Source organism: Lissotriton helveticus, chromosome 1_2 (genome assembly GCF_964261635.1).
Source record: "Lissotriton helveticus chromosome 1_2, aLisHel1.1, whole genome shotgun sequence".
Lineage (NCBI taxonomy): Eukaryota > Metazoa > Chordata > Amphibia > Caudata > Salamandridae > Lissotriton > Lissotriton helveticus.
Genome location: NC_136058.1, coordinates 78,415,969 through 78,439,855, shown reverse-complemented (window position 1 = coordinate 78,439,855; position 23,887 = coordinate 78,415,969). Strand labels below are relative to the sequence as shown.

The window sequence follows — 23,887 nt, the reverse complement described above, 5'->3', positions numbered from 1 at the left end:
CAATAAATGTTATTTGTTGTTGTCTTTGAAGCTTTAGGTGTTTTGTGTGAAATATGTGAAAAGATTGTATTTATTACAGAAAATGAGCTTGTGGGAAGCAAAAGGAGAAATCCTGCATTATGAAGTCACATTTCAGAAGCACACTAGTACAACCACACAGACGTGGTTTGAGTTAGTCATTGACAGTGCTGTTGCCACCATAGCAGTGTCTGCTTGCAACGCAAAAGGAAAATCACCTCCAACGCACATCAACATATCTACTTTTCCAGGTAAATGTTTTTATTGTTGGCAGACTAAAAATGAATACCATTGGCTTGGCGACTCTTACCTCTTGTCATGATGCTGCTAAATTGAATGGTGGTAATCCTGTCTTACTCCTAGCTCGCTCATGGAATTTACAGATAAGCCAGTAGTGTTACACGAGTGACACCCACTCACCGTTTGTGAGCTCAACCCTCTGTGTCTATGAGGACTGGTGCATTATTGTGTCAGTGCATGATACACCTTGTTCATATGTTAATCTCCTCTACCCGATTCTTAAATCCATGTGCACAATGATGTTGAATTTAGGTGTATAAATAGAGTGCATGTGAACACTAGGAAGCAGAAAAAGCATGAGATTTAAAGAAATAAATCAGAGAAACTTATTTACACATTGACTTGAATTGAAATGGAAGGAACTGTAGGTGAGATAAAGCGAAAATAACATCTCTTTTTGCTTTAAAAATTGGGGGCCTGGCACCTGAATCGGGTGTGTTACATGTACGAAATGGCGAGTGAATTTATACACGCAGATAGATTTGCTCACCTATAAAATGGCACTAGTATGATGTATTTTTTTGTGAAAACAAGAATCTGTAAAACTGCTTCTTGTCGATGAAGGTGTTCCCTTATAGACAGCGGGAGCAATTTCAGAGAAATAAAATGATAAATGATGATAAAAGTGTAAATATGAAAGGTGGGCTAATCTTGATGCCTCTTCTACCCCAGCCACTTGGCTGTTCACCCTCTAAAGGTTAAAAGAGTTTCTAAATCAGAGCAGGTATAGGGGTGAGCAATTTAGGTACTCAACAATTTCTTAACAATTGCTATCTTTTACACCAATTTTGCTAACCAAGTTATCTATACAATTAAAATACAATGATGATTGTGGCAGAAGTACAGGTGGACCCCCAAATTACAAATGACTTACAAACCAATTAAGTACACAAATGCTATTAAGTCTCTTGATCCAAAAAATGCACAACAATATAAGTGACACTACAGTAGATACAGTACAGTATACAATAAGCAGTGGCACACCAAACAGGTCTCATCCATAGCAGTGGAATGCACACTTATTGTCTTTATCAATGTGTGTTTTTATTCTCCACTTGCATGTGCAATTGATGTTTGTTAAAGTTTAAGAAAAACTATTTCAAAATGCCTAGCATGCATCAGTGCATGTAGGGTGAACATACATCTCCCTCCAATTCATGAGAAAAAAAAGCAACTCCCGGGATAAAGACCTGTCCACAGCAATGGCCCTCAGGGCAGGAGTGCGCGTCCGTCACCATGTGAGGGACTTTTCTGTCACAACAATTGCATTCTGAACAATAGGTCTTTAACAACAGACAGCTAAACCTGTCTGTAAGTGAGATTTAAAAAGGAAATATTCAGCAATTGTTTCAGATTCCAATAGAAGGAAAAGGTGACTTCTTTCATGCCAGCTATACAATGTTGAGGCACTGAATATAGATAATTATGGTCACAGTGAGTGAAGTCTTTCTAAAGGCAATGAACAATGTATTTTCAGTTCCTGCACATTAACATAGCAGGTACAACTATATTATTGCATTTAACGTCAGTGATTGGCAGTTTGTTATCAACAATTTAGTTAAAAAGAGGCAAGTGTAGTATAAAATGTCACCACACTGACAAAAATAGGATGGTATAAGATGTTTTAAAAATAAAAGTATTAGAATGAAAAAGCTTAATGTTATCGATGGGGGAAGGGGATCATTGGGTCCTTAACACACTCCAAGGCGGAACATTGATGAAGAGAGTTTGGGTAACGGTCTGAGGTTCATCAATTTTAAGAGTACTACTGTAAGTCTTAGTCATTTGTCCAGAAGTCAAAATCCATCCATGAGGTAAGGTGAAAAGCTGTAGTCAAGCTGGGGTCCACCAGGATTGGAAATGTTCCAAAAAGTTCCATAGGGGCAACATATAAAACCATAGCCACCATGATTTCGTCTTCATCTGACATGCCTTACTACTGTTTCTCAGTTTCATGGTTTTTCATCTGCCTTAAAAACTTTTCTGTAGGTCTGAATCTGCTGCTAAGGCTGGGAGCCATACCCAAGTTGGGTTCCTTAAGGACATATGCTTTGTTAGTGAAGGCCAGCTGAAGCTTTGATTTAACAGAAAATCTTGCCACAAAGGTTGTGCCTTCTTCAGGTAACCTTGTTACCTTGCACCTGTCCTCCGGAGATGGACTTTTAGAATTAAGAACTTGTAGAAAAGGTTCAATAGGTTCTATACAGCTTCTTCAAATTTACTGTCACTGTAGGTTCTTTCAATACAAGGCAACAAGCTGAAGTCGGAAAAAAGATTTTGCCCACTACAGGCAAGACAAAAGCTGATATCCTAGTTCCAAATGTTCTTGCTGGTTTCCATCCTTGAAAATGAAATGCAACAAACTGTGTTTCCTGAGACTTCCAGAAACTTCTTCCAAAATAAGTACATCCACATTAGATAGGCCTTATTTGAATAGACCTAGGACACACTTCTTAGTTTTATGCGCCTATAACAAGACCAGTGGCGACCACCTCGGAACAGGGGTGGTGGGGCAGGGGAATGGATTACAAAAAAAAATGATAATAAAAAAGTCCTTACCTTTTCCTTTGCCACAGCGCTGCCGCATGTCTCTCTCCTGGCTTCCAGGCATCCTGTTTGGACACTCAGTGCTGGGCATGTTATCCATGGGGCTGTGCAACACAGCCTAATAGAGAATATGTCAAGTGCGCATGACGGGTTGGCCGGCCCTAAGGGGCAAACCACTCCTCGTTCTGTTTGGCGTCACGGAGCCCAGCCCCGCCCCACCCCAATCTGGCTTTGAGCTCCACAAAGAAAAATAAAATAAGAATAACGTTATGTTGTTATCATTTTCTTTGAAGAACCAGGTGCCCCCCTTAATATTTATGTAGCCAGAGAATCATCCAACTGGACAGATGGCCCTTTAATGTCCTCTTTGGCCAGACTATGTATACAAAAAAGTGATGAATAGAATGCTTGAATTAATCTCAGCCACTGGTAATTACTCGGGCCACATCCCAATCCATCTTTATTTGGCCCACCATGTCACCTCAGTTTGGACCCAGTTATATGTAACTCAATCTTGGACCTGCTCCAATTTGAACAGTCCAGCCCAAACTACCAAGCCAGGTGTGGTCTTTTTTCCACAAATAAAATATATAGAAGCAATTTTTTCCTTACACCTCCAGGAGGAACTAGTTTTGTGCCTCTAGCTAGTAGACCATCCACCACAGAAAGTTCATCACAAATAAGAGACCAAGGTTTCTCTAATCTCACTTTATTCTTCCACAATTGTATAACATTTTTAATCTCACTATCTTTCTCTATTTCACTCTTCCAATCGGTCTCACAAACAGCTCCCTCTGTAACTTCACACACATTAATCACATCATCTTCTTGACACACCTCATCATCAGTACATTCATTAACCTTAACCCCTTCAGTGCTAATGACAAGGGTAACTCGTCATGGAGTTTCCATTGATTTCAATGGAAATTACATGGGAATGTTGGGCATGGCTTAGCATCCAAGTGGTTAACTAATCTGGACAAACAATCAGCTGATTTGTTAACCACACCTGGAATATAATCCACTTCAAAATTAAACTCTTGCTGAGAAATTATCAATTTCTGTATTTTTGACGAAATGGCATCCAGAGCTTTTTTTGAAAACACTTCCTTCAACGGTTTATGGTCAGACAACACATTAACTTTTATGCCTCAAATCAGATTTTTTAACTTTCTTAATGCCCAAAATATGTCTAAAGACTCTTTCTTAATAACTGAGTAATTGAGTTCTGACCCCCTGAGACATCTAGATGCAACACGCAATCCAACAATCTTTTCCATACTTCTTCTGAATAAGAATTGCACCAAGACCTTTTTCACTAGTATCTGTCACAATGAAAGTAGGATCACTTGGATTAAACGCTTGAAGAGAAGATACATTTCCAAGTTCAGCTTTTAAAGACATAAACTCTTCTCTACACTCAACTGACCACTGAAATACACAATTTTTAACAGTAAGTTTCCTCAAATTATACGTTTTCTTTGCATAATTAGGTATGAATTTATTGTAAAATTCAACCAACCCAAGAAATGAGAGAAGCTCATCTTTATTGACTGGTTCGGCTATGTTGACTATGATATCAACTGGTTCCTTTTTTGGAAAAACTCCTTGCCCAGTAATCTTGTGACCAAGATAATTTACTTCTTCTACACCAAATTTAATTTGTCTTTTTGTCTAGAACTCTAGACATGATTATCTGGAACACTGAAGCAGCTGATATAAGGCCAAATGGCATCCTGCAAAACTTAAATGTCCCAATGGGAGTGACAAAGGCTGTTAACTCCTGAGAAAAATCATCTAGTTCAACCTGATGATAGGCTGACGCCTAATCAAGAGTTGTGAAATATTTAACGCCACCCAAAGTACTGATCATCTCATCGATATTAGACAAAGGAAATGTATCAACAACTGCCTCCTTATTTAACCACTTGGATGCTAATGACAAGGGTAACTCGAAGAGGTGTGGCGCCGCAGCCAGGGCGACTGACTCCGGAATCTGGGGATCACGGTTCAATCCCCGGCTCCAGCAGCAGATTAGCCCAGCACCATGTGACTCTGGCAATAGCTTGCTTAATCTTCCCAACGGCCCCCAGCGCCTAGAGACCCTTACGGGTGATTGTGCGCTTTACAAATGTGGATTATTATTATGGAGTGCCCATTCATTTCAATGGAAATTAGAGTAAAAGCCTAAGAGTGCCTTAGCATCCAAGTGGTTAAGGAACGCAAATCAATACATAAGCGTATGTCACCATTAGCCTTCTAAGCGACCACAATGAGGACCAACCATTCTGTGGCTTCAACAGGTCTATGACCCCCAAATAAATCAGTTTATCAATTTCTATTCTTGCCCGCTCGTCGCCATAAAAATGTGGTGTTTTTCCCACAAATATAATATATAGAAACAATATAAAGGTTAAAGCACAATGAGTTTATTTCACCCCATCCACTAACAGTCAGGACATAACTGACTCCAGTGGATTCCCTACAACTTTCTCCGTTAGCATTCCTAAAAGAATGTCAGGCAACATTCTGCATGACTAATATTGACATAAAGCTAGAAGAAATACAAGAACTAACATCACACCAGGTCCTTCCTGAAACGAAACACAAGCTTAGTTTTGTGCTCATCAGTCAGGTACAGTTTGATTCCAGTGACACAGTGTGCACAGGACCCACATTCTGGCATACCCATCCGACTTAGAGCAACAAACTAAAGGATAAAAAAAGCAATGGATGATATTGAACGGTTGAATTAATCACAGCCACTGGTAATTAAACACTTATTCCGCATCCCATTCCATTGTTATTTTGCACACAATGGACTGGGATGTGTTAATTACCATACTCTTTGCCAGATAGCATTCAGATTTGGCAGTGGTGGGGCTTCAATATTTTCGAATAACACAGAAGTGACTATCAGAATTCCATAATTAATTCATGACAAAAGTCCCATCCTTTGCCCTCCTTCACTTTTTTAACAGCATGAACCAGTTTCAAGAGGCTCTTACTGAGACAGAAGGCACCGACAGGTGGAAGGGCTTTGAAAAATAAGAGCTTTGAAAACATAAGCCTGTCAAATAAGAGAGGCAGTGGAGCTCAGGAACCCTTATGTTCTTTGGAAGTATCTTATCTGTGAAAGTGTGATACCTACTCTCAGGTTTAGAGTTTGTGTGAAGGAAACTAATTACAGATAACTGCAGCATGGGCAGCTTGTTGGAGTAGGTCAACAAGTCACTTTCAAAACTGATTTTTTTAAGTCAAGAAAATGGCTACATTGCATAAGTCATTCTTCCAACAAATAAAATAGAAATCCATCTTAACTACTGACTTTATATTTTGTCAAAATAGTTATATGATGTGAGAATTGTGTTTCTACAGGTTTAAGAGCTAGGGCTAGAAAGATATAGGCTTTTGATACCACCCACGTTTAAAGTGCAGCCGCACTTGAAACTTGCCACTTTACTCCACTTTGCCGCATTAAACAAGTGTGTATACCTTATACATTTAAAATGTAGGGACTATACAGAGAAGGATTACATTGTTCAAGACTTGGCTTACTTAGTGTCAAATACAATATCCCAGTTGTAAAAACAGGTGAAGTTTTTATTTTAAACTTCAAATCTTACTTTAGACGGTGACATATCTGATTTTTAGATTATATTATCAGATTAGTGTCCCATGTGAGTGAAAAAAAACTTCAGTGTGGTATTTGACTTTTACGCAGCCCAATCACTTTGTGCGCTCTTAGGAATGATGTAGACAAAATTCAAAAATGGCAAGTTAAAATGTTCATGCCATGAGCGGATGTATGGCAGCTCCTCACTGCCTAGTGACCCAAAATACCGGCCATCTAGATCTACAAATATCAAAACAATCTGGGGAAACACAGCAGAGCATATGATTTCCAACACAAGTTCCTTTCAATGTTACTTGTAAGGATAGCCAAGGTTAGGGCCAATTGGAGCCTACATGCCTTTTTCAGACGTTTGTGGAGAAATAAGTGCGTACCCACTGGCCCCCTAGACTACAGAACAATCAGCATCGAATTGCCATGCTACCAAATTCTGCTACATAGTGTCAGCAAAAGATGGTGGGAAAACGATCAAGGACTAATAGGTTTTTAACCCTCCTTAGGGTGCTAAAAATAGCTAATAGGGTGTGTTACAAGAATATAATCATCTGATATGCAATTTACAAAACTCTTAATAAATAAATTATTCTGGGAAGAAAAATAATGTATTTGACTTAAAAGAAAAGCAGAGGCCAACTATTGTTATACCAAAATTACTTTGAGGTGACAACCTATATAATCAAAGCACTCTCAATATTTTCATTAATGCAATATCTCATAGTTTTAAGTGTTGCGTTCCACTGGTTTTTATTTTATAGACAACGTTTTAATCAGGGTACGTGTTCTGGGTTTTGGTAAAACTGCCTCAATGATGATTTATGTAAGGACTTTGCTAGAATGGCTTGATTCACTAAAATGGCAAACCAGTGTAGTATTGGCATCTGATTTAAGATCAGTGATGCGTAATGTGTTTCTGGCTCTCTTGTAAAGTTTTACCTATATCTAATAAATCAATCAGATGGTCCTTCCTATGAATTATGGTTTTATAATCATAATTTGTGTAAAAAAACGAGAAATTTTACATCTCCCATATTCAAAAAGGGTATCTATTTAGGCAAACTAAAGTACTGAGCTGTGAGCACATTTTTAAGTTAGTGCTGCTGATAGAAAGCTGAATGCTTTCTCTATGATGCTTGTTTTGATAAAATGCTATGAACATACATTGTCTATGACTTTGCCTGTCTTAAGAGCAAAGGGGCAGGAATCCAGAATAGCATAATTTGTCCTCAATAAGTGCTACATGCCAAAGAGAAGCCTTCTATCCTCTGATTTCAGATCCCAATGTGCTGACACATAGAAATTTATTTTTACCCTCACTTTTCTCTGTATAGATGAGAGTGCAGTAGTAGAATATCGTTGTCAGACTATCTTCAGTTATCAATATCCTGCACAAAAATATTGATACATTACTGCAAGCAATAAAAAATCTTCAGTAGGGGGGACAATATTTTTGTAAATTATGTTTAGAATATAGTATTTTTGCCAGACTATATTTATGTATACGATATTCTGACATACAACACACATGAAGCTGTTCATCTCATGGAATGCTGTTGTTCCCACCTTTTTCGTCAATTCTAAGGGTAGCATCAATCAGTTTGTGAATAAAATCATCAAATTCACAAAACCAAGTTTCCTTTAGAGCACATTTTTACTGATAATTTCTGGTGTGTTGGCTATCACAAAGCAACTAGGAATTACATGCCTGATGTATAATAAGACTGGTTGCAAAAACGGGCTGTAAATTGCGCACCACATTTTTGTGACCAGATATTTATAATCTTCAGGTTCAATAGGGGCCTCTTGAAGGGTAGGCCCCCTGTTGATCCCAATCCTGGACCTCAGTGGTTGCAGTGGCCCGTTCAACCACACAGTTTCTGAATCACAGCCTCCACTGGCAGTGCCTGCTATAGTGCATCTCATGGAAACCTATCAATGTGCCTTTTGTCAATGATTCATTGCCAAAATATTGAAACCATAAATATGGTGGTATATAAATATTGTGTCAAATAAATTGAGCACAAAAATATGATTTTCTTATATTTAAAATGTAAATGACAAAAATATTGAAAAACGATATAGTTCTACACTAATATCAAAGAAAAAATATCATATTTTAACATATATATAGTTAAAAATAGTAAACATCAAATATATTAACATTTAACAGTAAATTAATGTAAATTAAATATATTTAAATAATGAAAAAATATATTTAAATGTTATACTTATAAACCACACATGTATATCTGTATGTTTATTTAAAAATATATAATTTAAAACTATTACACACAGTTACTGGTTGATGTCATCAGTGATGTCATAAGTGATATCACTGACCATGTCATCAATGATGTAATATTGACATCATCAGCAGTGCGTTGCGGGGGAGCGAGTTATAGTTAGCTGAACTAACTACAACGGTGGAATTTCTCTGGTTTTGTACGAGTGAAATGTCCAACTAACTACAATGTCAGTGAAACCTATGGTTTTCATAGTGAATTTCTAAAGTTTTTTAAATGTTAATTTCTAACTATAACTTGCCTGAAACCTATGTTTTTTTTCTGAGAATCTCAAAGGTTTTTGTTGTAATATAAGTTGTAATCATCTTTAGTCTTATCCTTGAATTCCCTCTCCTTACCTTTCCCCCCCTCTTCCCTTTTTCCCTTGGTATCTCCCTCCTTAGAATCTTGGCAGTGAAGCTCAACTTAGAATCTTGGCAAACTGTTAGTCAGTTGGTACTTGAGAACCAGAGAATAAAGGACGTTACTCACCTTATGGTATGTCATCTTCTTCCAACATTTTATCGACAATTCTTCCTCTGCTATACTGTGCTGGGGGCAGTTTCTGGTTCTCTCCCCTGTTACTGCCTACTTTACCAACTACTCCTACGGAATCCTGCCTTCATTATTTTTCGAATCACACACAAGTCTCTAATGGATCTTTCTTCCGACATTGTGGTGAGTTATGCGCACATGATTTATGACATTTTGAATCTCCGTTTGCCTTGCTTAAGTCGATTTGTGAACTCTTTGCGCATTTGTACGGCTTCTGCTGTGGTGGAGTGTCGACTCTGGACTTAGGTTCTTCATGCGCATTGTACAGCGTATGAAGCGCGTCTCTAGTGTGTTACTGAATTCCGGCAAGCCGACACTGTATGAGCGCTGAGAACTTCTAGACGTTTTGGGGCATTTTGTAAGGAAATTTTCCTTCACTGTTTGCGCACTTCATTTCTTCTACCTGAAGTGTTTCGGCCGTGTACAAGCGCTTGAGTTGTGTCCTCTCACGCCTACATTCAGCTGATCACCGGTGTGAGCTGACATGTTTGTCAGCTGAGGAGAATTGTGCTCCGTCTCCATTCCTCAGCTGATTACTGATGTTAGTTGACACGTTTGTCAGCTGAGGAGAATTGTGCTGCGCCTCCTTTCCTCATCCAGCAGGTGGAAGCATTCTCCTTACTGTTTCTCTCCCTGTTTCCCAGATTATTGTCAGTCACTGAGAGCGGTGTTGGGTGTCCATTCCTCGAATGTCACTCTCCTCGTCTCTCGTTTGCAGAGTGATGCACTGAGGGGGTGGGGCCTGCGGCGTGATGCCGTTTTTTTTTAATTTTATTTTTTAGAAGGGGGCTGTGTGGCTCCCTTTATTTTCCTACTTTTTGGGCCCTTGGAACACCATCCCCCAGGGCTTGACCCCTATTTTCTTAAATTAAAAAAATATATACCGGAAAGGGGCCATGTAGTCCCCCTCCCGAGGCCATTTTCTGCCCCGGGGACCCCATCCCCTGGGGCATGGCCAGTATTTAATTTTTTTTAATATTTGGAGGGGGTGCAGCGTGGCCCCCCACTCCTCAGGCCATTTATGGCCTGGGGACCCCTTTCCTCAGGGCCGGCCTTTCCTTTTTAATTTTAACTGGCTCCCCACCTCCCGCGGGAGCCGGCATTGCTTTTCCAAACGGGGAGCTGCTAACATGCGCCTCCCCTTGTGGAAAAGCAATCTGCTTTGGATTTTGGAAGCGAGAGCAGGAAACCAGCTCTTGCTTCCAAAATCGAAACCAGAGTTTGCTATGACAGGGCGGGACCCGCACAGCTCCCGCCCTGCCATAACAAACAGCAGTGTCCCGGGTGGGCACCCCAGGACACTGCAGGAGCTGGCCCTGGGGGATGGCGGTCCCCAGGGCCATTGAGGGCACTTGGAGGGGGGCCACGTGGGGGTACTTGTGAGATACCCTGATCAGGCTTAGGGGGTCAGGGTGTTTCTATCCTGCCCCCTTTTCTTGTTCTTAAACGTTTTTTCACTGTTTTCTTGTGACTTGGTTCTACCAAGTCACAAGATGGCTGCCAACACTTCCTGGTTCGGAGTGTTGGCAGCCAATCACAGTGAAGCTTGTGCTCAGGAGGGATCGCGAACCCACCGTGGCCATAGATATTGAAACTTTTTCTTTTTCTAATTTCTCAGGAACTACTTAACGGATTTACACCATTTAGCAAACACGACGCTTTCTAAACCAAGGGCTACCTTTTTGCCAAAATTTGTGTAATTCCGTTCAGCAGTTAGGGCTGTATCTTTCTCTAAAGTTTCCTATGGGAAAAACGCGTTTTGGGACCCCCTTTTTGCTCGGCCCCCGCTTGTCGAATCACCCCAAAACTTTGAAGACAGGAGCTGACCAGAGCGGGCCACTAGTTTTGAAAATTTCAAAGATTTGTCAACCGGCACCAAAGTTATTGGGAAAACAAAACACGCTTTTCCTATAGAAACTAGGTCATAACTATAGCTACCTACTGGCGACCGCCTGTAGGATATATATATATGATGGACAATTGTGCTAATAATGATTTTTTTATCACAACAGGAAACCAATGCACCGCCAACTGGAGGGTTGTAAATATGAACAGCCGTTTGAACCACAGGTCCCACAATGCAACATTGAAAGGAAGTGATTCTAAAAAAGAAGTGCCATTGGAGGAAGTGAAATCAATGTGAAACATCAGGCTGTGAAACACACGGCGTGTTTTTGGTGCAAGGCTCACCTTCAAAAAAGTTTCCATGGGGAAACGAAACGCATCAGGACTGTGCCTTATCCTGTTGTCACCCATCAATTAAAACGGCCAAGACAAAGCTCCGTGTGCGGCTCAATTTCTTTCCAGTCGGGGAGATCATGTGGACATAAATATGGGCCTGGTTCCGCCGAAGAGTGACGCACCACCACAAGAGCGCCATTGCCCTCCAAACTTGAACCAATGTGTGATTCGGTAAAACGATTCAAGAGAGCGGTGCCGCCGAGGACGGGACCTCGGTATTGGCCCCGAGTCAGCTTTGAAAGTAGGCTGACATGGGGGAACTTTTTGCCGGCAATGATGGACAATTGTGCTAATAATGATTTTTTATCACAACAGGAAACCAATGCACCGCCCACTGGAGGGTTGTAAATATGAACAGCCGTTTGAACCACAGGCCCTACAATGCAACATTGAAAGGAAGTGATTCTAAAAAAGAAGTGCCATCGGAGGAAGTGAAATCAATGGAACCTGAAGATCGGAAAAAAACCATTTTTTTTAAATGACGGGGTCCGCGCGCCGTTCGCAGACGGTGATCTAAAAAGACAAAAAAATATATATTTAAATAACAAGTTTGAGTGTTTAGATGTTAGTTAAGTGTAATATTGAGTGGTGACTTTTTCACCTTTGCGTTTAGATAGGTGTTTTGTGGAGAGTTAGTATGGTAATAGATAGAGAGCAGTGGGTGTAGGTTGAAGATTATGTGAGTTTGAAAGTGTTGAAATTTTGAACCAATTAAAATGTTACTTTGGTTTTGATTTTGTGTGTGATGATATTTGATTGGCTGGGTAGCTGAATATGTATGAAAAATGAGAGGGAAACACAGCCATTTTGTAATTGTAGTGTCTGAGGTACACTTCCGAGGGATTTTTTTGAGTTGAATTTCAAGGTGAGTTGTTAATTTGTAAGGAGTTCTATGTTTTTTAGTTTAAGTTAATAGGAAAATGTTTTGCTACTCTCTCTGTCTTTCTCTCTCTCCTTAAGCCTTATTGAAATGTAAAGACATGGAGATTGCATGATAGTATGGGAACCGTGTAAATGTAACTGCATTGCTGTAATTTTTGAAATACCAATGCTGCCTTGTCTTTTTATACTACCCTAACAGCAGTGCACTATCCTTATTACTAAAGACTTGATAAAGCTAGTTTAATATTAAGTATTTCTAAAAACGATAAATGAAAGTGATTTTTTTTTCCCCAAGTTACAGCAAGAAAATTTAAATATAAAATGGATCACCACAATGAGGAGGCCGTTGTAATTTTTTATGATTTTCTGCAACCTATATTGAGATTATGAATGAACCAGAAATTGACAGTATCAGTAATAATCAAGTTGATGTTGGAGGCGAAGACATGATGGAATTCTTTGATCAGTCTGTGGATGATGAATTTGTAGAATGTTTGGACACCATAGAGTGCCAGGAAATTTCTTTGCAGACTTTTCATGAGGAGAATCCAAAATATGTGAATGAAGAAGAAATACCAGATCAGTTAATGTTGGAAGTTCTTTTAAATTTTGAAAATTCTGAAGATTAAATTTATATTTAGAAAGTAAGAATTGTTTGTTTGTAATTTATGAGGTAGTTGCCAAGTGATGGTGGTATGATGTAAGACTTGTAGTATAGAGTGCAATATCGCTGCGATTTTGTGGTTTCAAAAGAAAGTGAACAATAAAAGATGAAAACGTAGAAAGGGGTTCCCTGAAGGACTCCAAAGGTCAAAAATAATATTTATTTTTAAAATTAAAAAAATTTCTATAGGTCCGCGCACGGGACGTGCTCGGAGAGTGCCCTGTGAGTGCTCGGAGAGCGCACCCTACCGCCGCCATTTTGTGGTTTTAAAAGAAAGTTAAAAATAAAAGATGAAAACGTGGAAAGGGGGCAGGGTTGAGTGTCCATGACCCCCTAGGCCTTCTCAGGGGGCCTCTAAAGGACTCCAAAGTCAAAAATAATGTTTATTTAAAAAAAAATGAAATATTTCGGAAGGTCCGCATACGGGGAGTGCTCGGAAAAATAAAAGTTAAAAACATATTTGAGTGTTTAGATGTTATTTGGCTCTAAAAGAGCCGTTGTGTTCATTGTGGTTTTTTTTGTACCTACAAGTACCAATGCAGAGTCTGATGTTACAGAGAAAGACTCTGTTTCCATCATCAGTGAAATGTACACCATCTCTCCTATAGATGCCTTGCATGTTGTAACGCAAGTTGTTGTGGTATATACTACCCATTCCATAGTCTCTCATGTAAGCAGAAACAGATTTATTTACATGTTTCCTTGCTTTCTCAATCTGCGGACAAAATTGGTTGGACCAATTCCATTTTTGTCTTTGGCATATATTGGAATAGACAAAGGCAGTTTGAGGAAAAAGTGACATCAATTGTCCAAAGATGTCCTTTAAAAGCATTTCCAGACCTACCCCAGTCAATGTGCCTAAATCATTTCTACCACAGTGCACAATTATGAGGTCAGGGTGTGGGAGATGCATAAAGGATTTCACCAATGGTATCAATTGGTGACATCTCAATCCTCTCTGGCCAATCCACAAAATATCTACATTTGGTAAATCAAGGTTGTGAATTCCTCTGTTTGCTGCGTACCTTTTAGACCAGAAAATAAAGCTGTGTACCACAATCCATACTGAAGGCATCTTCAAGGCAGGTCTGGTTGTACTCAGATGAGGGCTGTAAATTAAATGGCAGTTGGAAAGCTTGCAGTTTAGAAAAAAAGAGGATGACATTCACTGCACTTGAAGCTTAAGAAATGATTGGTGCTTTCGGAAATGCAACACAGCATAGTAGGGTGCATAGTTTTGATTTTTGAAAGAAGCCATTCAAATGGTTGAGAAAAGGTCTTAGAAAGGAACAATGCACATGATTAGCTGGTATATTGAGAGCTCAAACACCCTTGCTGGCTTCATTTGCAACATTTTATGATGAACTTTTTACCTGTGTCCTTAGTTAGGTGGGAGTTAACATGGTAACAGGATGAATGAGCACTAGGGGGATGGGTGAATATTATGTGAGTTTGAAAGTGTGCAAATGTAGAACCAATTAAAATGTTAGTTTAGTTTTGAAATAGTGTGGGAAGATATTTGATTGGTTATGACCACAGATATGTGTGAAGAATTAATGGGAAACTGTGCCATTTCTGGTTCCAGTGTCTGAGCTGCATTTCAGAGATTCTGCTTAAGAAAATCTGCTGTGTGTTTGACACTGTTCTAAATTTTCAAAAGTGATTTTAAAGGTGAGTAATGACTGAGTGTCTGTGTGAATTAATGAAATATACTTTCGCCTTTTTCCATAATGTTACCTGTGTTTTCTCACAGTTTGCATCTCTTAGCTTATAGGGTAGACTTCTTTTTAAAGTGTTTCTCATGCTTGGATTCAATGATGGTATAGAGATAGTGCTAATGGTTTTATTGGGCTAGTAAATATGTCTCTCTTTTTTTAGATTGTTTCTTATGCTTTGCTCAAATGCTGGTATATTGTCTTTTTGTTAAATGTGACACATGGGGCTTGTAAATATACTCTTCTTTTTGTTAAAGGTGACACAAGGGGATTGTAAATATGCTCCTGTTTTTGTTAAAGGTGACGCAAGGGGCTTGTAAATATTCTAGTATTTTTGTTAAAGGTAACGCAAGGGGCTTGTAAATATGCTACTATTTTTGTTAAAGGTAACGCATGGGGCTTGTAAATATGCTCCTCTTTTTGTTAAAGGTGACGCAAGGGGCTTGTAAATATGCTCCTCTTTTTGTTAAAGGTGACGCAAGGGGTTTGTAAATATGCTCCTGTTTTTGTTAAAGGTGATGCAAGAGGCTTGTAAATATGCTCCTGTTTTTGTTAAAGGTGAAGCACGCGGTTTGTAAATATGCTCCTCTTTTTGTTAAAGGTGGCGCAAGGGGCTTGTAACAATGGCCCACATGCATCATTGTTATATTTTGCACTTCCTAATTTGCGAAAAATAAGGAATCGCAAATTAAGAAGTGCAAAATGCTATGCATCATTATTTTCGGTATTCATTTGGGATTCGGTAAAAATCGCAATTTTTACCGAATCCCAAATGAATACCGAATTCTTAAGTACATTTTCGCAATTCCCATTGATTCCTATGGGCCAAAAGGCCCATAGAAGTCAATGGGAAGGCATCAGCAAATTGCGAGTGGCACTTAGAAAATTTCATGGGTGCAGGGGGGGTCCAAAGGACCCCCCCATGCACCCCTGAAATGTATTTTTCGCATCATGTTTCACACACACATGTCCTAAGGACATGTGTGTGTGAAACATGAATGTTGAAAAAAAAAAATGTTCACCATTTTAAACACTTTTTCCAAATTTACCGAGTGGTTCAATCACTCGGTAAATTTGGCACCCTAACTGCGAATTTCCACTTGTAAAAGTAATGATGCATTGCTTTTAAGAAATCGCACATATGCGACTTCTTAAAAGCACCCGCAATTTTAGAACTCGCAACAATGTTACGAATTCTAAAATTGCTTCATGCATCCCAAAAAGCACTTTTGCATTCGCAAACGGCCGATTTTAAGGAATCGCACCGTTTGCGACTACAAAAATGCTTGATGCATGTGGGCCTATGCTCCTCATTTTGTTAAAGGTGATGCAAGGGGCTTGTAAATATGCTCCTCTTTTTGTTAAAGGTGACGCGGGGGGCTTGTAAATATGCTCCTATTTTGTTAAAGGTGGTGCATGGGTCTTGTAAATATGCTCCTATTTTTGTTACAGGTAGCGCATGGGGCTTGTAAATATGCTCCTGTTTTTGTTAAAGGGGACGCAAGGGGTTTGTAAATATGCTCCTCTTTTTGTTAAAGGTGACGCAAGGGGCTTGTAAATATGCTCCTATTTTTGTTAAAGGTGGCGCATGGGTCTTGTAAATATGCTCTTATTTTTGTTAAAGGTGACGCATGGGGCTTGTAAATATGCTCCTTTTTTTGTTAAAGGTGACGCAAGGGGCTTGTAAATATGCTCCTGTTTTTGTTAAAGGTGGCGCAAGGGGTTTGTAAATATGGTCCTCCTTTTTGCTAAAGGTAACGCAAGGGGCTTGTAAATATGCTCCTCTTTTTTAGTTAAAGGTAACGCAAGGGGCTTGTAAATATGCTCTTATTTTTGTTAAAGGTAGCGCATGGGGCTTGTAAATATGCTCCTCTTTTTGTTAAAAGTGATGCAAGGGGCTTGTAAATATGCTCCTATTTTTGTTAAAGGTAATGCAAGGCGCTTGTAAATATGCTCCTCTTTTTGTTAAAGGTGACGCAAGGGGCTTGTAAATATGCTCCTCTTTTTGTTAAAGGTGACGCAAGGGGCTTGTAAATATGCTCCTCTTTTTGTTAAAGGTGATGCAAAGGGCTTGTAAATATGCTCCTATTTTTGTTAAAGGTGACGCAAGGGGCTTGTAAATATGCTCCTCTTTTTGTTAAAGGTGACGCAAGGGGCTTGTAAATATGCTCCTCTTTTTGTTAACGGTGACGCAAGGGGCTTGTAAATATACTCCTCTTTTTGTTAAAGGTGACGCAAGGGACTTGTAAATATGCTCCTATTTTTGTTAAAGTTGACGCAAGGGGCTTGTAAATATGCTCTTATTTTTGTTAAAGGTAGCGCATGGGGCTTGTAAATATGCTCCTGTTTTTGTTAAAGGTGACGCAAGGGGTTTGTAAATATGCTCCTCTTTTTGTTAAAGGTGACGCAAGGGGCTTGTAAATATGCTCCTCTTGTTGTTAAAGGTGGCGCATGGGTCTTGTAAATATGCTCCTCTTTTTGTTAAAGGTGACACAAGGGGCTTGTAAATATGCTCCTGTTTTTGTTAAAGGTGACGCAAGGGGCTTGTAAATATGCTCCTCTTTTTGTTAACGGTGACGCAAGGGGTTTTGTAAATATGTTCCTATTTTTGTTAAAGGTGACGCAAGGGGCTTGTAAATATGCTCCTATTTTTGTTACAGGTGACGCAAGGGGAATGTAAATATGCTCCTCTTTTTGTTAACGGTGACGCAAGGGGCTTGTAAATATACTCCTCTTTTTGTTAAAGGTGACGCAAGGGGCTTGTAAATATGCTCCTATTTTTGTTAAAGGTGACGCAAGGGGCTTGTAAATAGGCTCATATTTTTGTTAAAGGTAGCGCATGGGGCTTGTAAATATTCTCCTCTTTTTGTTAAAGGTGATGCAAGGGGCTTGTAAATATGCTCCTATTTTTGTTAAAGGTGACGCAAGGGCTTTGTAAATATGCTACTCTTTTTGTTAAAGGTGGCGCAAGGGGCTTGTAAATAGGCTCCTCTTTTTGATAAAGGTGACGCAAGGGGCTTGTAAATATGCTCCTATTTTTGTTAAAGGTGACGCAAGGGGCTTGTAAATATGCTCTTATTTTTGTTAAAGGTAGCGCATGGGGCTTGTAAATATGCTCCTCTTTTTGTTAAAGGTGATGCAAGGGGCTTGTAAATATGCTCCTATTTTTGTTAAAGGTGACGCAAGGGCTTTGTAAATATGCTACTCTTTTTGTTAAAGGTGGCGCAAGGGGCTTGTAAATAGGCTCCTCTTTTTGTTAAAGGTGATGCAAGGGGCTTGTAAATATGCTCCTGTTTTTGTTTAAGGTGACGCATGGGGCTTGTAAATATGCTCCTACTTTTGTTAAAGGTGACGCAAGGGGCTTGTAAATATGCTCCTCTTTTTGATCAAGGTGGCGCAGGGGGTTTGTAAATATGCTCCTTTTTTGTTAAAGGTGACGCAAGGGGCTTGTAAATATGCTCCTGTTTTTGTTAAAAGTGATGCAAGGGGCTTGTAAATATGCTCCTATTTTTGTTAAAGGTGACGCAAGGGGCTTGTAAATATGCTCCTCTTTTTGTTAAAGTTGGCGCATGGGTCTTGTAAATATGCTCCTATTTTTGTTAAAGGTGACACAAGGGGCTTGTAAATATGCTCCTTTTTTTGTTAAAGGTGACGCAAGGGGCTTGAAAATATGCTCCTATTTTTGCTAAAGGTGACGCAATGGGCTTGTAAATATGCTCCTGTATTTGTTAAAGGTGACGCAAGGGGCTTGTAACTATGCTCCTCTTGTTGTTAAAGGTGGCGCATGGGTCTTGTAAATATGCTCCTCTTTTTGTTAAAGGTGACACAAGGGGCTTGTAAATATGCTCCTGTTTTTGTTAAAGGTGGTGCATGGGCCTTGTAAATATGCTCTTATTTTTGTTAAAGGTAGCGCATGGGGCTTGTAAATGTGCTCCTGTTTTTGTTAAAGGTGATGCAAGGGGCTTTTAAATATGCTCCTATTTTTGTTAAAGGTGACGCAAGGGCTTGTAAATATGCTCCTCTTTTTGTTAAAGGTGACACAAGGGGCTTGTAAATATGCTCCTCTTTTTGTTAACAGTGACGCAAGGGGCTTGTAAATATACTCCTCTTTTTGTTAAAGGTGACGCAAGGGGCTCGTAAATATGCTCCTATTTTTGTTAAAGGTGACGCAAGGGGCTTGTAAATATGCTCTTATTTTTGTTAAAGGTAGCGCATGGGGCTTGTAAATATGCTCCTCTTTTTGTTAAAGGTGATGCAAGGGGCTTATAAATATGCTCCTCTTTTTGCTTAAGGTGACGCATGGGGCTTGTAAATATGCTCCTATTTTTGTTAAAGGTGACGCAAGGGGCTTGTAAATATGCTCCTCTTTTTGATAAAGGTGGCGCAAGGGGTTTGTAAATATGCTCCTTTTTTGTTAAAGGTGACACAAGGGGCTTGTAAATATGCTCCTATTTTTGTTAAAGGTGACGCAAAGGGCTTGTAAATATGCTCCTCTTTTTGTTAAAGGTGATGCAAAGGGCTTGTAAATATGCTCCTCTTTTTGTTAAAGTTGGCGCATGGGTCTTGTAAATATGCTCCTATTTTTGTTAAAGGTGACGCAAGGGGCTTGTAAATATGCTCCTTTTTTGTTAAAGGTGACGCAAGGGGCTTGTAAATATGCTCCTGTTTTTGTTAAAGGTGGCGCAAGGGGTTTGTAAATATGGTCCTCCTTTTTGTTAAAGGTAACGCAAGGGGCTTGTAAATATGCTCATCTTTTTTAGTTAAAGGTAACGCAAGGGGCTTGTAAATATGCTCTTATTTTTGTTAAAGGTAGCGCATGGGGCTTGTAAATATGCTCCTCTTTTTGTAAAAAGTGACGCAAGGGGCTTGTAAATATGCTCCTATTTTTGTTAAAGGTAATGCAAGGGGCTTGTAAATATGCTCCTTTTTTTGTTAAAGGTGACGCAAGGGGCTTGTAAATATGCTCCTCTTTTTGTTAAAGGTGACGCAAGGGGCTTGTAAATATGCTCCTGTTTTTGTTAAAGGTGATGCAAAGGGCTTGTAAATATGCTCCTATTTTTGTTAAAGGGGACGCAAGGGGCTTGTAAATATGCTCCTCTTTTTGTTAAAGGTGACGCAAGGGGCTTGTAAATATGCTCCTCTTTTTGTTAACGGTGACGCAAGGGGCTTGTAAATATACTCCTCTTTTTGTTAAAGGTGACGCAAGGGACTTGTAAATATGCTCCTATTTTTGTTAAAGTTGACGCAAGGGGCTTGTAAATATGCTCTTATTTTTGTTAAAGGTAGCGCATGGGGCTTGTAAATATGCTCCTGTTTTTGTTAAAGGTGACGCAAGGGATTTGTAAATATGCTCCTCTTTTTGTTAAAGGTGACGCAAGGGGCTTGTAAATATGCTCCTCTTGTTGTTAAAGGTGGCGCATGGGTCTTGTAAATATGCTCCTCTTTTTGTTAAAGGTGACACAAGGGGCTTGTAAATATGCTCCTGTTTTTGTTAAAGGTGACGCAAGGGGCTTGTAAATATGCTCCTCTTTTTGTTAACGGTGACGCAAGGGGTTTTGTAAATATGTTCCTATTTTTGTTAAAGGTGACGCAAGGGGCTTGTAAATATGCTCCTATTTTTGTTACAGGTGACGCAAGGGGAATGTAAATATGCTCCTCTTTTTGTTAACGGTGACGCAAGGGGATTGTAAATATACTCCTCTTTTTGTTAAAGGTGACGCAAGGGGCTTGTAAATATGCTCCTATTTTTGTTAAAGGTGACGCAAGGGGCTTGTAAATATGCTCATATTTTTGTTAAAGGTAGCGCATGGGGCTTGTAAATATTCTCCTCTTTTTGTTAAAGGTGATGCAAGGGGCTTGTAAATATGACCCTATTGTTGTTAAAGGTGACGCAAGGGCTTTGTAAATATGCTACTCTTTTTGTTAAAGGTGGCGCAAGGGGCTTGTAAATAGGCTCCTCTTTTTGATCAAGGTGGCGCAGGTGGTTTGTAAATATGCTCCTTTTTTGTTAAAGGTGACGCAAGGGGCTTGTAAATATGCTCCTGTTTTTGTTAAAGGTGATGCAAGGGGCTTGTAAATATGCTCCTATTTTTGTTAAACGTGACGCAAGGGGCTTGTAAATATGCTCCTCTTTTTGTTAAAGTTGGCGCATGGGTCTTGTAAATATGCTCCTATTTTTGTTAAAGGTGACACAAGGGGCTTGTAAATATGCTCCTTTTTTTGTTAAAGGTGTCGCAAGGGGCTTGAAAATATGCTCCTATTTTTGCTAAAGGTGACGCAATGGGCTTGTAAATATGCTCCTCTGTTTGTTAAAGGTGACGCAAGGGGCTTGTAACTATGCTCCTCTTGTTGTTAAAGGTGGCGCATGGGTCTTGTAAATATGCTCCTCTTTTTGTTAAAGGTGACGCAAGGGGCTTGTAAATATGCTCCTGTTTTTGTTAAAGGTGGCGCATGGGCCTTGTAAATATGCTCTTATTTTTGTTAAAGGTAGCGCATGGGGCTTGTAAATGTGCTCCTGTTTTTGTTAAAGGTGATGCAAGGGGCTTTTAAATATGCTCCTATTTTTGTTAAAGGTGACGCAAGGGCTTGTAAATATGCTCCTCTTTTTGTTAAAGGTGACACAAGGGGCTTGTAAATATGCTCCTCTTTTTGTTAACGGTGACGCAAGGGGCTTGTAAATATGCTCCTCTTTTTGTTAAAGGTGACGCAAGGGGCTTGTAAATATGCTCCTGTTTTTGTTAAAGGTGGCGCATGGGCCTTGTAAATATGCTCTTATTTTTGTTAAAGGTAGCGCATGGGGCTTGTAAATGTGCTCCTGTTTTTGTTAAAGGTGATGCAAGGGGCTTTTAAATATGCTCCTATTTTTGTTAAAGGTGACGCAAGGGCTTGTAAATATGCTCCTCTTTTTGTTAAAGGTGACACAAGGGGCTTGTAAATATGCTCCTCTTTTTGTTAACGGTGACGCAAGGGGCTTGTAAATATACTCCTCTTTTTGTTAAAGGTGACGCAAGGGGCTCGTAAATATGCTCCTATTTTTGTTAAAGGTGACGCAAGGGGCTTGTAAATATGCTCTTATTTTTGTTAAAGGTAGCGCATGGGGCTTGTAAATATGCTCCTCTTTTTGTTAAAGGTGATGCAAGGGGCATATAAATATGCACCTGTTTTTGTTAAAGGTGACGCAAGGGGCTTATAAATATGCTCCTCTTTTTGCTTAAGGTGATGCATGGGGCTTGTAAATATGCTCCTATTTTTGTTAAAGGTGACGCAAGGGGCTTGTAAATATGCTCCTCTTTTTGATAAAGGTGGCGCAAGGGGTTTGTAAATATGCTCCTTTTTTGTTAAAGGTGACACAAGGGGCTTGTAAATATGCTCCTGTTTTTGTTAAAGGTGACGCAAGGGGCTTGTAAATATGCTCCTATTTTTGTTAAAGGTGACGCAAAGGGCTTGTAAATATGCTCCTCTTTTTGTTAAAGGTGATGCAAAGGGCTTGTAAATATGCTCCTCTTTTTGTTCAAGTTGGCGCATGGGTCTTGTAAATATGCTCCTATTTTTGTTAAAGGTGACGCAAGGGGCTTGTAAATATGCTCCTTTTTTTGTTAAAGGTGACGCAAGGGGCTTGTAAATATGCTCCTGTGTTTGTTAAAGGTGACACAAGGGGCTTGTAAATATGCTCCTATTTTTGTTAAAGGTGACACAATGGACTTGTAAATATGCTCCTCTTTTTGTTAAAGGTGACACAAGGGGCTTGTAAATATGCTCCTGTTTTTGTTAAAGGTGATGCCAGGGGCTTGTAAATATGGTCCTCTTTTTGTTAACGGTGACGCAAGGGGTTTTGTAAATATGTTCCTATTTTTGTTAAAGGTGACGCAAGGGGCTTGTAAATATGCTCCTATTTTTGTTAAAGGTGACGCAAGGGGCTTGTAAATATGCTCCTCTTTTTGTTAAAGGTGACGCAAGGGGATTGTAAATAAGAAGAGGATTTCAATAATGACATCAATTGAGAAACAATATATAAAAATGGACATATTTACAAGCCCCTTGTGCAACCTTTAACATGGGTAGAGGCAGTGAATGCATGCACAGAGATACAAATGGGACACAGAAAACAATAAGAAATGGTGTGGGAGATGCATAAATGATTTCACTAATGGCATCAATTGAGAAACAATATAAAAAAAGAGGGACATATTTACAAGCCCTTTGCACAACCTTTAACATGGGTGCAGGCAGTGAATGCATGCAGAAGGATAGGAAAAGTAGACAGAAAACAATATCAAATGGTGTGGGAGATGCATAAAGGATTTCACTAATGGCATCAATTGAGAAACAATATAAAAAAGAGAGGCATATTTACAAGCCCCATACGCAATCTTTAAAATGGGTGCAAGCAGTAAATGCATTCAGAGGGATAGGAATGGCACACAGACAAGAATATGAAATGGTGTGAGAGATGCGTAAAGGATTTCACTAATGGCATCAATTGCGATAGAATATAAGAAAAAGAGGGGCATATTTACAAGCCCCTTGCGCAACCATTAACATGGGTACAGGCAGTCAATGCATGGAGAGTGATAGGAATAGCACACATAAAAGAATATGAAATGGATTTCAGTAATGGCATCAATTGAGATACAATATAAAAAAGGGGCATATTTACAAGCCCCTTGTGCAACCTTTAACATGGGTACAAGCAATCAATGCCCATAGTTGTGAACTAAAGTTTATATCGTTTAGTTAATGTAATTGCTATGTGCTATTTTAGTACTGGTCTATAATATGTCAAATTTTTCTTTTCAACAGATTGTAAATATCTACAGAGCCATAATAGAATATGCCTTCCAAGAACCGGAAAAGAAAACTTTATAAGCAAGCTTTATTGACCAAGAGGACTCAATTAGAAGAATCATCCAAAAGACAATCTTCAGAGAAAAAAAATGCTCCTGGTAAGCAAAGAAAGGATTTTTTAAGGAAATTGACAAAATGCACAAAATGGCAAGAAAGTTTTCCTACAAAAAAAAAAACAAATGCAAAAAAAAAAGAAAAAGCAGAGCTT

At 39.3% G+C, this 23,887-nt stretch overlaps 1 protein-coding gene across 3 annotated transcripts in view; it reads left to right on the top strand.

Moving 5' to 3' along the window:
• Window positions 1–23,887, top strand: part of LOC144798121 (interleukin-12 receptor subunit beta-2-like) — a 467,579-nt gene that overhangs the window by 232,884 nt on the left and 210,808 nt on the right. For all 3 annotated transcript variants that reach the window (XM_078668879.1, XM_078668885.1, XM_078668889.1), the window contains one exon: window positions 80–269. In XM_078668879.1, the coding sequence (XP_078525005.1) occupies window positions 80–269 (190 nt within the window). The remainder of the gene's footprint in view (window positions 1–79; window positions 270–23,887) is intronic.